This window comes from Perca fluviatilis, chromosome 19, assembly GCF_010015445.1.
Source record: "Perca fluviatilis chromosome 19, GENO_Pfluv_1.0, whole genome shotgun sequence".
Classification (NCBI taxonomy): Eukaryota; Metazoa; Chordata; class Actinopteri; order Perciformes; family Percidae; genus Perca; species Perca fluviatilis.
Window position 1 is genome coordinate 24,270,964 of NC_053130.1, and position 15,210 is coordinate 24,286,173.

Genomic DNA, 15,210 nt, shown 5'->3' on the forward strand with positions numbered 1-15,210 from the left:
TTTTTTGGTTTATGAAAACATTTGGAAAAAAAAACCAAAACAAAAACAGCTTTTTGTTGTGTATATTTACATTACGAACAAGGAGGAAAGACGATGTGCAAATCTGATTCCATGCAAGCAGTTGCATAATGTAGCTTAGGTGCTTGAGTGAGGGGATACAGCTGGGACCAGAATAAAGAGAACAAAAGACCGGGGACTCATGGCTTCAACGAATGACTCGGTCCATTCTCCACCGCAATAATAATAACAACTCACAACACTCTCACGTCAACTCGTCGTAAAACATGCGCGCCGATCACGGAAACATTCACACTGGAAACATAACAACCAAAGTTACATTAAGTAGCGTCTTGATTTCGACCAAGTCAAAGTCTTGCGTAATGAATCGCTGATCCGTGAGGTGATTTCCAAGTTACCTACACCCTCCCAGACATCCAGGCAATATCCAACCAAAGTACCCGTTCCAACAATGCACGGCACCTCGCCATTCAAGATCAGGATTAACAAAGGTAATACTGCTAGTAAACGCAACACAACACCTCATAAAAAAAAAAAAAAATCATGATAGCTATGGAGGAAGTCACAACTTTTGGATACTGTTAGGCAAAGCTTTCCAAATTGGAGGTCTGGACTCTTGCAAAGGGTCTCGAGATAAATTTAAATGAGATGATAAACAAAATCAGAGGAGGATAGATTTTTGCTACACAACAGTTTTTTTTTCCTTTTTTCCTTTCTTTTTCTTTTGCTTGCTTTCATTGTGAATTACTGGATAATTTCAGGATAAATAAAAGCAACAATCTCAGAAGTTAGAATGACAGCTTGGTTCAACCGTTCACGACTGGCCGATTAGACGTCGACTTTGTTTTAGGGACCAAACGCTAACACAGATTGGGAACCACTGCTGTAAGCTACAGTAGGTCCGAAGTTAATGATGCATTTAAGACACTGTTCAATAAAATCAAGAGGCCTGCTCCTCTGCATCCCATCAATAGAATAAACTAATTGTTTGGGAAAAAAAAAACAACAACAACACAGTATCCCCTTGGACAAAATAAACACTGGGGTGTGTGAGAAATGCAACACTGGGTCTAGGGAACAAAACTAATGTGGAATCAAAAACAGGTCTCTTCCCACAAATGCCAACTTGACATTGCCTAAAACCAAAGAAAAAAGAACCACGAGTAAACTTGAATAATGTAACAAGTGCAATGCAATGAGGTCTGTGCGCAAATTCACGTCATTTGCAAAATTCACCATTTCATTGACAACATGTGATGGATGGTGACGTCTTTGGGTGATGGCGATTGGGTTAGGTGAGCCTTGAGGAGCACAAACATTTTAAGACAAACTTAGGAAAGACGGGGGAAACAAACAAAGTAAATAACATCTGCTAAGTCAGTCCCTACTTTGACTGTTCCAATTCATTTGATCTTAATATGACAATAGTTAAAAAAAGGCCACCTTAAAGCAAACAAATAAATAAGAGGACTTTAAAATATATGTTGTGTAGTATCGTAAATACTACAGTTCAATGGGTGTGTAACTACAGGTACATATAGGGGTTGAAGGCAGTGGGCTCTCTTTTTTTTTTTTCTCTCTCTACAGCCTCTTGTCTTCAAACAGACAACATGTGAGGAGTTAAGATAAAAATGTTTCATTAGGAAAGAATCTTCTGTAACTGAAAGGTGCGATTTCACACTAAGGCAATGACGTTTACAAATGGGTGATAATGGGACAGAAAATAAATACACAAACATCTTTTTTCCTTGATATAATAATTACAGGGTTATCTTTTGGCTGGTGAGAAATAAAAGGGGGAAGGAGTGAGAGTAAATGCAGAGGCTGACAAAAAGTCCAGTGACCATCTCTCTGCACCTCCACCTCGATCCTCATCCTCTTGTTCCTCTGCTGGCTGGGCAGTGTTGGTGCTCTGACCTTCTCAAAAACAAGACCAAAGACTTTTCTTTTTCTTTTTTTATAGTGGAGCCCGAGAGGCCAGAAGAGGGGGAGCCATGAACCCGTCCGTGCGGGCTTTAACAGTCTTGCCTTGCAGGGATGAGCTGAGTTAGTGGTAATGTTTTGCCAATCCTGTGACACCAGTACCACAACACCCCAAAGGCCCAGTTTAATCCCAACATGTCTGCCTGGCTGAGGCAGATGGATGAACAGCAGGACGATTACGGTGAGGCGGCGGCAGCCGCGTGGTATTTGACGAAGGCGATGGCTGCCAGCTCTTTGCAGAACTCCTCCAGTACGATCACTCCCTCCAGCAGAGTCATGTGGTCGATGCTACAGGAAGAATGGGCAGAAAAGGTGAGAATAGGACCTCCTCGAAAATGAGAAGTCAGCTTAGAAGTGAAGAGCACAGAAGTACGTACTTGATGCCCTCTGGCTCCAGACCTAATAATCTCTTCCTCACGAGCAGCAGTTTGGGCGTGAAGTCTGGGATGCGCTGAATCCTCAACATGAGATCTCCCACCACCTAACACACACACACACACACACACACACACACACACACACACACACACACACACACACACACACAAACACACACACACACACACACACACACACACACACACACACACACACACACACACACACACACACACACACACACACACACACACACACACACACACACAGTTACCAAAATACAACAGCACTGCTTCCATCTGCGGGCAAAGGTGCCACACTCGGAACTCATTACTACACTCATTGAAAACACAACTGTAACTTGCATAAAGAAAGTAGACCATCAAGGAAATCTACACCACCATTTAGACTGGGCGCTACCGGGACAGTTTTGAAAGAAAAATAGTTGGGAGTGATTCACAGAACAAAAATCGGTACAGAGGCGCAGCTCATCCAGTAAGAGATTAATGGGAGGGATTTCAAACACAATTATTTGTTGCACCAAACATTAAGAAATACAATATCAAAAAATTTAAGACACTACACAACAACAACAAAAATCAAGACAAGCAAGTAACCTCAAAGCACCCAAATAACAGCGATTGTTAAGCTTTGGAAGTGGTGGTGTCTGCTATCAATGGTGGACCAGATAACCACTATAATCCAGATGGGAGTCTTACCCTGACGATGACCGAGAACAGAGACCTGCAGCCGGGGGCCAGGTTGATGTAAGGGTCCAGCAGGTACTCGTGCAAGTGGGGGTGTGGAAACATCGACAGCTTGGACAGCACCGCGGTCACCTGCAGGTTGACATCGTACGGCTGGAGGACAGAGAGGGCGTCAGAGGTGAAACTACTGGCCATTGGAGGGAACTAAAAGATGTCTGTGTGTCCAAGAATAATTAAAAACGGTCTCACAACAGTCAGATGCGTTTAACGACAGACTCGTCCTATTAACACAGCACTCCCTTTTAGATTTCATTTCCTACTGGAAACCCGTGAGCTGCCAAAATGTGCATTGCGCTTTTGAATCCCCATTAGTTATCTTCATAATTTTCATCTAACATCATTTGTCAAATGAGCTTATGGCAAAAGCTCATTATTTTTGCTTTCTGTTATATAATTAAAGCATTCTGCATAATCAGCAGTTAATTTGCATCATCTTCTTATTTTTCTCTCCACTTTCCATTAGTGGGCCTCATTTACGCTAAAATTGCAGTGAACAGTGTTCTCTTGCGGCAAGAAATAACTTTTGGTAGCGTGGGAACATTAGATCTGAGGGAAAATCGTTTTAAACCAATCTGCCAAGCTGCTTCAAAAAAATAAAAATAAAAAAATAGACAGAAATGATGGCTCTTACTTGCCTTGACCTTAAATAACATTTTGAGCTCATTTGCATGCAGAAAGCTTAATTTATTCACTGGAACCTGGTTGTATATGTCAAGCTACTAGCTAGATTAACCAGTTTAGCACTCACCTCACAAAACCTTGCCATTTCTTAGATCTATGTATTTCCATCAACTAAAAAGGCAGTTGAATTTTGATTCAGGTGGTGCTCCATAAACAGCAGGCTACCTGTTCTATTTGCTCCAGGCACCTTTACTGTGGGTGTCTTGCTATTCAGACTTGTGGACTAGAATATCTTAAACAATGCAACAGATATTTCATACAGATATTCCATTACATTATTATTATTATTACACGAAAGAATGCTGTTGTTCTGAATGATGATGCATTACTACAGATGTTTGTCATAGGGCTGGGCAATATTTCAATATATCGATATCGTGATATGAGAGTAGATATCGTCTTAGATTTTGAAGAATTGTAATATCGTTACATGGCAAGTTTAGTCTTTTCCTGGTTTCAAAGGCTGCATTACAATAAAGTGAGGTCATTTTCTGAATTTACCAGAATGTTCTAGCTGTTCTATTATTTGCCTTTAACCACTTAGTCATTATATCCACATTATGATGGTTATTTATCCAAAATCTAAATGTGGAAGATATTTTGTGAATGCACCAATTGTCAACCTTACAATATCGACATCGAGGTGTTTGGTCAAAAATATCGTGATATTTGATTTTCTCCATATCGCCCAGCCCTAGTTATATGGTGGATCAAACTGACCTGATCTAGGATGCGACCCATCCTGTCGAAGAGGACCTTGAGGAAGTGGCCCTCAAAGAACGGGCTGTCCAAGTTACACTTCTCCAGCGGCTTTGGATTTCCCCTCCAGTCCCACCGCTGGCAGACCCCACAATAGTCCCTGAACTGAGGAGAACAGTTCACCTACACTTAGCATCTCTTTTACTAGTGACACACATACAAAACTGATGAGCAACAGTAGGGAGTTCCAAATCGCATACTTTTTCTTTTTACTTTCAGTATGTTCTGCAGCTGCCATCACATATGGTGCGTTCTTTTTGTCTTGTAATCGCGACTAGTAGCTCGAGCGTGACGTCACATCTGTGTCGAAAAACGAATAACCGGGGGTTGTTGCGTTCTTTTTGTCACAATACTACGAGTCGGAGAAAAGATGGATTTTTGTAACATTTTTAGTAACATTTAGGATTCTATTCACCCAGTTATTGACATATTACACACATATTTCACAGTTTGATACATGAAAATTACGTTTTGATTAACGTTAACGTTAGGCTACTGCTCTACTTTCTGCTCAAGACTCCGCTTAAAGCCGTTGTTGTCATATAGCAACCGAGCGTCTCTAGCCAATTTCACCTGCACAAGCTACAAAATAACTAATCAGGCGGTATTTAACTCCTAATAAGACTGTAGCGACATGCCTATAGGTGGCAGTATACAGCGCTATGTGTACGACTTCTTCATTTGGTTACAACAAAGACAAAAGTGCTTAAAAATTGTAGAAAACCACAATGTTTACTACGTGTGATGCACGACGTAGCCATCTTTGAAAGTGAGCTCGGGGTCCTCTGAGTTCAGACGACTTGAGTCATATATACGACCTCGGGGACGTTCTTTTTGCAACTTCCGGGTCGTAACTCCGGAAAACGACTCGTAAAACGACTTCGGTGGACAAAAAGAACGCACCAATAGTATGTAGTGTTGCATGCAGTATGCATACAAGTGGGACATACTACTTCTTCATAACATTGCACCTTGAACTTTGACCCTCTTGCTCATATATGTTGCGCAAAGAGTTGTGTGACAGAATTGCCAGAAAAGCATGCGGGCTTGCATACTGCAAAATCTAATCAGATGCAGTAGGACATCCTATTAATTCTGACAATGCATTTGACATATTGTGTACTGGGACATACTGAATCTTTTTCTGGCATACTAAATAGTGTGGATATTGGAACACAGGGTTTATCCATGGACTTGCCTCAGCAATTAGTTAAAGGGCGAAAGACCTGGGGACAAACACTAAACCAGAATGTTCAGCTTGCTGTTAGTCCAGTGCATCTCAAGCCTTAAATGTACTGTAGAATGAGCCTTACCTGTCTGTGTGCATCTCTGAGGTAGGTGTCATAGCCTGTGCCTTCAACGTGATAAGATGACTTTGCCTCATCCGGCACCAAACACAGGAAACTGCAGGCGACAGAACTTAAGTTTATAAAAAAAAAAGAAAAAAAAAGACTCCACCTGATGTATGTTGTATGGGGAGCAGACTGTACCTGTTGACAATTTTGTGGACCTCCGTCTTCCCGTCACACTTTGAGTGATCAGGACTCTGTGGGGGAGAGGAGCTGAGCCAATCAGAACCAGACAGCCGGCTGTCTGGAGAGAGGTCATCTCCAAACAGTGGATCCTCCTCAAGGTCTCTGTTTAAAAAAATAAAATAAAAAATAAAATTCATGTTCATTAACAAGTATTTATTATTATGAGAACATAATCAGATTTGGATCAGTTACTGAGGTTAACAAACCATGTTCACTTTTCATTTGGTTTTATGCATCTCTAAATGTAAGCCATTATAAGTTCTACTCCCCATTCTAGTAGGAGATGAAATGAGAAGTCCACTTTGTCTGTATTCTTATGTCTAGTTAAAAGGGGGAAATATGTGGGGTGTTTTAATGGAATGATGGGATGGCATTTTAGGGCTCTTTGGGCTTGCATGGCCCCTTTGAGTTCTGGTACGTAATGTGGAAAGTGAATGAATGTTTACAAAGAGATGAAGTTTTACTTGGACATGGCAAGTTAAAATGGATGAGTTTACTGTATCTGCAAGTATGTTAACGGTAGCTCATCTCACCCTCTACAAACTACAATCATGTCAACCTGGTATTTTGGTATTGCATTGTAATACCTTTGCATGAACACTAATAAGCCATGTAACACTGCATTCACGTAAAACATCAATATACTAGCAAGCTATTGCTCATTATGCATCAACTGATCATTTAAAAGTCATCAGTGGCTGACATGCATTTCCCACTAACCATGGCTTAAAATGATTGAAACAAAAACTAAGGACAAGTTTAGTTGAATTGGTGGCACATTTGAAAAACACAGCTAGTAGATGCATTCACTTTATTTCCACTGTTGTGTGTTTGTGCAGATGATTTTTCCAGGCAGGATTTTAAGGCAGGCCCTTACACAGCATCATGGGGCTGCCCGTTCTCCAGGGGCTCCCGCTCCTCCTGTGGTTTGTTCTCCAGGTAGTTCCTCTCTTCCAGGCTACGCAGCAACAAGCTGTGGAGGATGTGCTGGCTGGGCTTCTGGATCAGGTGCTCAAACAGCCGCAGTGTCATGATGCTGATCTGGGGACACAGGAGGAGGAATAGGCTTAGCTCTCGCTATAAACCCAGAGTAACATGCCAAGTATTTGCTCACCAACATGAAAGTAGACCAAACATCAAAGGAGATGATTCATCTCACTTGTGTGATGAAAACATGTGCAATGGCTCTGTCAAATACTAATTAAAATTCAATGTGCTCATCATATGAGTCACTGGAACTCAGAATACTTGAAGGGCAGATGGCCACTTGTGCTTTTGAATACTAAACAAGTAAAAGAAGTTATGAATTCATGATACACATTTATGTGATAACGAGAGGGTCAAATAAAAAATAAAAAAAGACTTTAATGAGTATGATCAGCAAGACATAAATGATGTTAAAGGTTCTTTCATTAGCAGGACAAGGTACCTCATCTGACAGGTGGTCGCAGTGCTCGATGAGTCTGTGTCTGAGTGGATTCCGAGCCATAGTAGCTTGAGTCTCTGGCTCCCTCTCTTCTCCCAGCAAGAAGTAAATCATCTCCTGCAGTAAAGCCTCCGACGTCACCTGCCTGATGATCCTGTTCAGCAGGGCAGTGGAGGTCAGGATGCCCACCTCGGACCTATGTGCACCCACAAACGCACCACGTGTTAATGAGCAGTCACGAAACATAACACTGACAAGACTAAGAATTTCAATAAAAGGATGATTGATTGGTGATTCAAAGCTTGACTCACGTCTGCATAAGCTGTGGTTCCATAACAGATACAAAGAATTTTTCTCTCACAGCTTTTGCCATCACTGCAGCTGCTGACTGGAAGACAGTGAAAAAAAAAAAAAAAACATAATTGAGCCTTCTGTGGCTTTCAGGCACAAAAACAACTTCCAAGTTCTTTTATTGTATTGATTCTGACTACAATATAACACATCAAAACAGTGAGTCAGCATTAGTTAAGGACCTTCTGAGCCTCCTTGATGAGTTGGTCACAGTAATCTAGCCAGGACAGGAAGGAGATGAGAGCCCTCTTCCCTGTGAAGACGGCAGCATCCTCCTTCAGGTTATACACGTCCAGACTGAAAAATAGAGAAAAAAGGTTCAAACATTAAAAGGGTTGATTTTATCCACTGGAAATAGCATTTCACAGAGAATGCTATTTATGGGCTACCTGCTCAAATTAAATCAAAGTTTCATATGATGACACAACTGAAATGTCTGCAAGACAAGACATTAAATATGTGGTTATAGAAAGTAAACACTAGAAAGGAATGTACCCCCAGTTGACCGACTCCACTGTCTCAATGTCCAAGGGGTCCATGGACTGGGGCAGGGCTTTATAGAAGGAGACCAGCCTGTCAGTCAGGAGCTCACAGAGCTCCGTGTTTTCAGTTAAACACTTGGCAGCTGCAGGCTCTGGTAAACTGACCAGCAGCATCAGGCCCTCACATGCCTTCACCACTATCCTGCCATCCTGAGTAGGGAAGACATGCATACAACTCATGAATACAAATATTCATGTCAAATAAAGACTTACTTAAATACATGCCAAAGTTCCTCGCATGGGGATTACTTACAGGGCTCTTTGTGAGGTTGAGCAGCGAGGTGACAAGATTGTAATTGTTGCCGTTATTATGGTTACTGCTTGGACTAGAGGTAGAGGCAGCAGCAGCCTGAGGCTCGTCAGCCTGTTCCTCTGGCCGAGACTGACCAGTGTCTGGAGCCAACACATTCTCCTTCACCACCTCCGTCCCTCCTGGAGTCCTTGTATCAGGTCTCTTTGACTTGTTCTGTAAATAACATCCAAAATAAAAGATATTCTCTGAACTATGTGCTTAGAAATTGTGCAAGGCTCTTACTTTTGCTAGTAATATATACAAATTAATATTTATGAATTTGCTACATTTTTTTTTCTCCTCCTGGTGTCATCGCAACTCACCTCAAGGAAGAAGTCGACAAGGTATGGGTCCTGCTTCAGTTTGGAACAGACTATACAAAGGAACTGAATCTCTTCATTTTCTGTGGGAGCAGCCAGCACCTCCCCACACAGACGGATCAGTTTCTGAAAGAGGAATGTCACAGCCACAGGAAAAACGAGTTACGAATAAGTTACATAACCTGTCGGTTAGCGGACCACTTTGAGGAGGACTGTCAAAAATACACTGAAATCCAGACTGCATCACTTCTCACCTGTACAGGTCTGTGGACATTGATGTGTGGCAGGAGAGGTTGACGAATGTGTGCTAGCAGCTTTGTGTAGAAGGTAAGCACCTGCTGCTTCATCCCTGGAGGACACTGATGGAAAAATCACACAAACAGAATATGTTAGAATTCATTTTATAACAATATTGATGTGTCCCCACCCTGCGTGGAAATGTAGCTCAGTGCCGATTAATTTAAGAGTCTACCAAATTGTGCATTCATATACAATCATTTGTGAGTGGATTGCACGCTCAGTGTTGTGTCCCTCCGCCCCACTTAATTATCAACCTAGTTTTCCACTAGATTTCATCCAATACTACATATACTTATAAAAAGATGCCATTTCGTGATATGCATGGTTTTCCTCGAGGTATAGTTCATGTAGTTACCAATGCATGACTGCCTTACATCTGCCTTGCCCAAGGTGTAGAGAGTCTCCAGGATCTTATGATGTAGGAGATACTCCATGCAGGGTCCTGTCTCTCCAGACTCCCTTTCCCCTTCCTCCTGAGTCAGGATGTCCAGCATCTGTTCCAGGTGGGATGGGATGTTGGTGTCTGTGACTGGAGCTTTGTCATCTAACAGAGGAAAGCATGTCAGAACCACTCTATGTCCACGATGTACAAACATTAACTACAAGTTCTTCTAACCACTCCACAGTTTTTCCTTTCCTATGTTTATTTATCTAAGGCAGTCCATGTTATTTTCTGATTCACTTTGTTGTGCATTGCAAAAGGGATAATATAGGCCTAATCAATTTAATCCTTGCCAAATTTTGGTAGCACTGGTTTATCTGGCTGACATTGTGAACACTTTCCTAGGTGGCTTTACAGTAAAATACTATTACTGGTTTTACATGTAAACATTTCTTGTGAAGCACATGCAGGTGGTGAGTTAGTGACAACAGTCTCTGAACACATTAGCAAAACCCAGTAAGGGAGAATGACAGAAAACAATGGGGCTATCCCACAACCCTGCATGTGATAGAATGACTGCTGGCAAATAGTAATAAATAGGGCAAAATTGTACAGGGGAGGGAGGGCACATCAAGTCAACAATGTTGCAAACACACTGAAATGAAATATTTTAAATTTCAATTGTTCAAGCCAGGGGAATTTAAAACTGAAGTCCAGGTCAGTTATTAGAGTGAAATAATAATACTGTGTTTCAATAGAGTAGCTATCCTTGTTCATCACCAATTATGCACAGGTTAACAGGTGTGGGTCAATTATATCATAACACATGCATGTCATTCCAAATGTAACAAAGCACACAATGCCAAAAAATATGATCATTAATGAAGATAAATTACAAACAGCTTTTATCAAAATGAGCAAATCATTTTTGGATTAGCAACCATGTGAACTGACTCATAATAATATATCAAGTTCTGAAAAATCAGTGAATAAATGCCCCTGAAAACAAGCTCAGCCACATAATACACAAAGTACAGATAATCCCCCATCAGATGCTGTTCAGAGTGAATTTTGTTAAAGTGGTCTGACTAGGAGAACTGCTGCAAAGAAGTTTCAAGCTCGTTTGGAGAGAAGAATAAGAGAAGAAGACTTTCCTGGTCCAAAATATACACAGACTAGATGGCAGTAGTTCATGTGGAAGTTCACACTGTGCTTAACCAAAAAGCCCATCTTAGATGTACTTGCCCATACACTTTAAACCTGGGTCATGTTGCATAACCGACCCAGGCGTAAAGCATATGAGTTTACTTGTGGAGATTGCACAGGAAAACAATAAGGAAGCATCCATAGTCTGAAGCTGCTCCGGGCCAGGCAGAGTTGTTGAAGTCTATTGCAAACTCAACCAGAATGGCATTCCCAGCATTTGATGATCAATTATGTATCATAGTTGAGAAAAGAAATCAGATGTGTTTGTTGGATAAAGCTTAAAAATGCGGTCCTTTGCTTCCTTTTAAATTAAGCAGGTTTCAGGCAACTTTGTTGGATCAGGCAAGTTGTAATGTGCACTCATCTTTTAAAATAGAGACTATTGACAATAAGTGTATTACTTAACAGTGAATACACAGTTATTTGTAACTGTAATACAGTTACATTCTGTATGAACAACTTATGTACAAGCTTAGTTTCCTGCTACTGTACTCAAACTTTACACTGGTGCCATTCAGACTTTTCTTACCAGAAGTCTCAATGTAATAATGTGTAATGGCCTTCCAGTGATAGACAAAGTCCTCCTGCAAGGGCAACGATGGGGCAAGCTGAAAAAGAAGAAAATGCAAACATAAGCATATTATATGTTTAAACTGGTGGCCAAGATTGACACCACTAATTATTGTCATAGCAACATGTTTATCTATTCCATTAACTTTGAAACAAAGACTGAGAAGACTGGTTTGTTGTAGGAAAATGTGTTAGCTATGTCTTCTAGCATAATTTTCAAGACTTCAAAATCTTCTCAGAGCTGAAATAGTAACGTTCCGCTGCAAGATGACTTTGTTCACCGTGTTGAAAATGTTAAATGATGGTGTTAAACTTTCACTATTGAGTGACATAAAGGTTTACACTGGTAACGTAAGTGGATCATCTTATCATCATACAACAACAACCTAACAGAATAATGGAATAATAAGTTAACAACTAATAATAGCGTGAAGTCAAAAGTGTTGGGTCACCTGCCAAAGGTGTATTGCTTGAAACCCTTAACGTGAAACAGCTCGAGAACACTGTTCAGCAGGTTATTAGCTACTGGTTTCTAGCTAGTTAACGCTAGCTGGCTGGCTAAAGTGTAACAAAGCTTTCCAAAAAAACACTGTGCGAGATAACACACAAAATATCCCTTTATTAACGGTATAACGTTTGCATCAAACACGGATGTCCAGTCGTTTCGACGCCACTTATCATAAACCACAGTTTGAAACAAGATAGCTAGCGATAGCTAGCTAACTACGGCGTTACTTTAGCTTTTAAGGGCTATCATCAGCTAATATTTGCAGCTAACTGGCTAGCTCAGCTTGCCAAACTAGCAAAAACATAGACGACTTGCTGTAGTGAAGAAAATGGCAATAGGGACATATGTTAATTAGTTAGTTATATAAACGAGCAGACAAAGAAACACACCCACAGATAGCTATATAATCGATTACAAAAACAAACAACAGGGCAAACACTAACACAAAACGCTAACATTAGCTTATGCTAACTAGCTAGTTAGCTCGCCAGTTAGCAACGTATCCCGAATGCTGACGTGATGATGTTGTCTGGCGACCAAAGGCCCTTTTCAACCAAAGTAGACGATACACAAAACCAAGCTAATGGATAAATATATGCTGTTGGTAAAAAAACAACTCACCGCTTCCACAGCGTGCTGAAGAATTGACGTAAATTTGGAGAACATTTTGTTCTTCGACTGGACTAGTTTCTCCCGAGAAGACCTAGAGAATTCCTCTATTTTCTTCTTCCTGTTGTTACCGCCTCGATCCAGATTGGAGGTTTCATGTAATGACCCTTGTAACAAAAGAATAAAGGTAAGCAATAAAACCCTAACACGTTGTTGGCCACAGATCTTCACAGGCCTGGCTCAACCACTGTAAACAAGACGTCTACAGACTCAAGTTAACGTATGCTCACTTTGGACACGGTGGCACTTCCTTCGCCAAACGCTAGCTACTGTTTTAATCCACCAGAGGGCGCAGGCATACAAGGCACCAGTTTATAGGCTACTGACAACCATCATTGAATACAAATGAAGACAGCGACAACACATTCAAGGGACGGTTGTCAATTTTTCAGCTTGAAAACAACAATCAATAAGCCTACTTTAAATTTAAAATCAAGTATGGGATTCCGAAAACCAATCAAAAGGCTGTTATATGGAAAATATCCGATGAGCTGTTAAAGCATTATGCTCCCACATAGTGACACACGTGGATGTGGGCTATTTCTCTGATATTGCAGTGTTTTTCCCACATAGAGCGGATGTTATGCTTGCTTAAAGTGTCACTAGGCTACTTACAATGGATAACATTATCCATATATTATTAATATAACATTGAGGAGTCCTCGTAGTCTAATGAATAGCCTATTGCCAAACATTTCCCGTAAAGTAGCAGGATAAATGGGAAAAATGAAAAATGAAAAATAACTGCTACAAAGTGCCTGTCAACTTTGTAGCCCAACTACCACGTCCAGAACAGCACAGTCATCCCAGACCAAAAGTATTGCTAGCCGGTTTACCGTTTAGGCGACCCGACAGCAGCTGCCTGCAGGCGAGGAATTTCAAGAATGATTGAAATGTATAACTCCTTAATTCTACGATATTATGTTCAAATATGGACATGAAATGGAAAATAAGAAGGATGCTGTCTGTTTCAGGACACGCCCTGTCGCTGGAAAGTGCTCTCTCCATCGCGCAGTCTAGTACTAGTCTGCCAAATCGCAGGCTGAATGCTTTCCCTGCGTTTAATCTCATTAAATGACAGTCAAAAACTTAAAGTCGGCCTACAGATAATATCAGGCTCTCAACCGGTCTTTTCCCCTCCTTCCAAGCTGCACCAGGGCATATCCTCCTGGTAATCTCGGCAAAGAAAGAGAAGCTCTACCTACCGGGCATGTCTGCTAGAGGTGAGTATCTTTTGCCGCAGAAGCCTTCATAACAATACCTATACAGGGGAAAAGTCTCTTCATTTTTGGGGAGGAGGGGTCTTGGTTCAAGGATGGATGCAATGGAGAAGAGAGCCCATTTGCGTCGTCTTTCCGGAGGATCAGGCTGTGATAATGACACTGTTAGTATGTAGGTTAGCTGAAACTACAGCTTCCTCTGCTGCAGCCCTTTCTAGACAGCCTACAACTTATTCTGTTGATATGAACACTCTGTTGCAACCTATAGAAATCACACTTTTCCCTTAAAAACAAAACCAAAAAAATCCCAGCTGTTATGATGAACCTCACTTTATGGCTGTTTCTTTTAAATATTTGATATTAATCAGAGGTGATGCATGTCATTAGTTAAAGGATGCACACACCCTAATTGTTGCCTAAATGAAAGCTGTTGATGGTGGGTTTGTAGCATATGATGCTCATTCTTAACTGGTTGATTGTGATACAAAGGAGTACTGGAATTTGAGTGCCATTGTACTGTACCTGTCATGCATTTAGCTGGTGATGTGACAAGAAGTGCCATCTTTTTGGAAACAGATGCACAAATACAAACTATCATTTGGTGCAACAATCTCAACCTGTCTGAGTGGAGAAGATGTTTTCAGGCAGAATTTTTGTACCCATCAGGTGGGTCTTTGTGGATTTGTGACAGGGGACTGTGTTCACTGGCAGAAGAGATAAAGAGCCTCCAGCTGCTCCTGCTGTACATTGTGTGATCAGATGATGTGACTGACTGATTGAGAGTTGGATAGAAGCCGAGAAGTTGCAATATTAACCTGACCTCAAGGTTATTATATTAAATCTGCAGTTGGATTTATCACGATGGGTCTGATCCTGTTATTAAACATCAACATTTTAGAAAGAGATTTAAGCTGTACAGTATGTCACTCCCTACAGACTACGTATGGTTGGGCATGTGTAGCAAGACGGCTTTGAACTGATGGCCATCACTGATGTGGCCTATCTATCCTCCATGGCTGCTGGTGGAAATCGATGGAGTCCTTCCACTGCTTGACGGACCCCCTGTGGTACATAGATCTGATTAGCACCCTTAAGCCCCTGCAAACAGCCAATCATTATTCATGAGAACTACACCCTACATTTGTACATTTTGTGACGTCTCAACACGTTTTGGGCAGTCCGAATGAACAGAACATTTTGATAATCGATTAATCATTAAGTCATTTTTCAAACAAAAATGCCAAACATTTTTCCAGCTTCTCAAATGTGAGGATTTTCTTTGTCATATGTGATAGTAAATGTA

General features: G+C 41.1%; 2 protein-coding genes across 5 annotated transcripts in view; one reads left to right on the plus strand and one right to left on the minus strand.

Moving 5' to 3' along the window:
- The window catches only part of fhip2a (FHF complex subunit HOOK interacting protein 2), a 14,776-nt gene extending 838 nt beyond the window's left edge, over positions 1-13,938 (minus strand). Inside the window, exons 1-18 of one of the 4 annotated variants that reach the window (XM_039783089.1) lie at positions 13,893-13,938; positions 12,640-12,794; positions 11,470-11,548; positions 9,727-9,896; positions 9,307-9,411; positions 9,056-9,178; positions 8,694-8,906; positions 8,394-8,590; positions 8,081-8,195; positions 7,859-7,935; positions 7,551-7,743; positions 6,999-7,162; positions 6,077-6,223; positions 5,900-5,990; positions 4,548-4,691; positions 3,099-3,239; positions 2,379-2,482; positions 2,178-2,289 (exon numbers count right to left, since the gene is read on the minus strand). In XM_039783089.1, coding sequence (XP_039639023.1) covers positions 2,178-2,289; positions 2,379-2,482; positions 3,099-3,239; positions 4,548-4,691; positions 5,900-5,990; positions 6,077-6,223; positions 6,999-7,162; positions 7,551-7,743; positions 7,859-7,935; positions 8,081-8,195; positions 8,394-8,590; positions 8,694-8,906; positions 9,056-9,178; positions 9,307-9,411; positions 9,727-9,896; positions 11,470-11,548; positions 12,640-12,794; positions 13,893-13,899 — 2,337 coding nt within the window. In that variant the 5' untranslated portion in view covers positions 13,900-13,938. Of the gene's footprint in view, positions 2,290-2,378; positions 2,483-3,098; positions 3,240-4,547; positions 4,692-5,899; positions 5,991-6,076; positions 6,224-6,998; positions 7,163-7,550; positions 7,744-7,858; positions 7,936-8,080; positions 8,196-8,393; positions 8,591-8,693; positions 8,907-9,055; positions 9,179-9,306; positions 9,412-9,707; positions 9,897-11,469; positions 11,549-12,639; positions 12,795-12,917; positions 13,056-13,892 lie in introns of those variants that run through there. The other 3 variants (XM_039783090.1, XM_039783088.1, XM_039783091.1) reach the window with 3 other exon arrangements.
- The window catches only part of ablim1a (actin binding LIM protein 1a), a 44,596-nt gene continuing 43,068 nt past the window's right edge, over positions 13,683-15,210 (plus strand). The window contains exon 1 of the mRNA XM_039783100.1: positions 13,683-13,910. Coding sequence (XP_039639034.1) covers positions 13,898-13,910 — 13 coding nt within the window. The 5' untranslated portion in view covers positions 13,683-13,897. The remainder of the gene's footprint in view (positions 13,911-15,210) is intronic.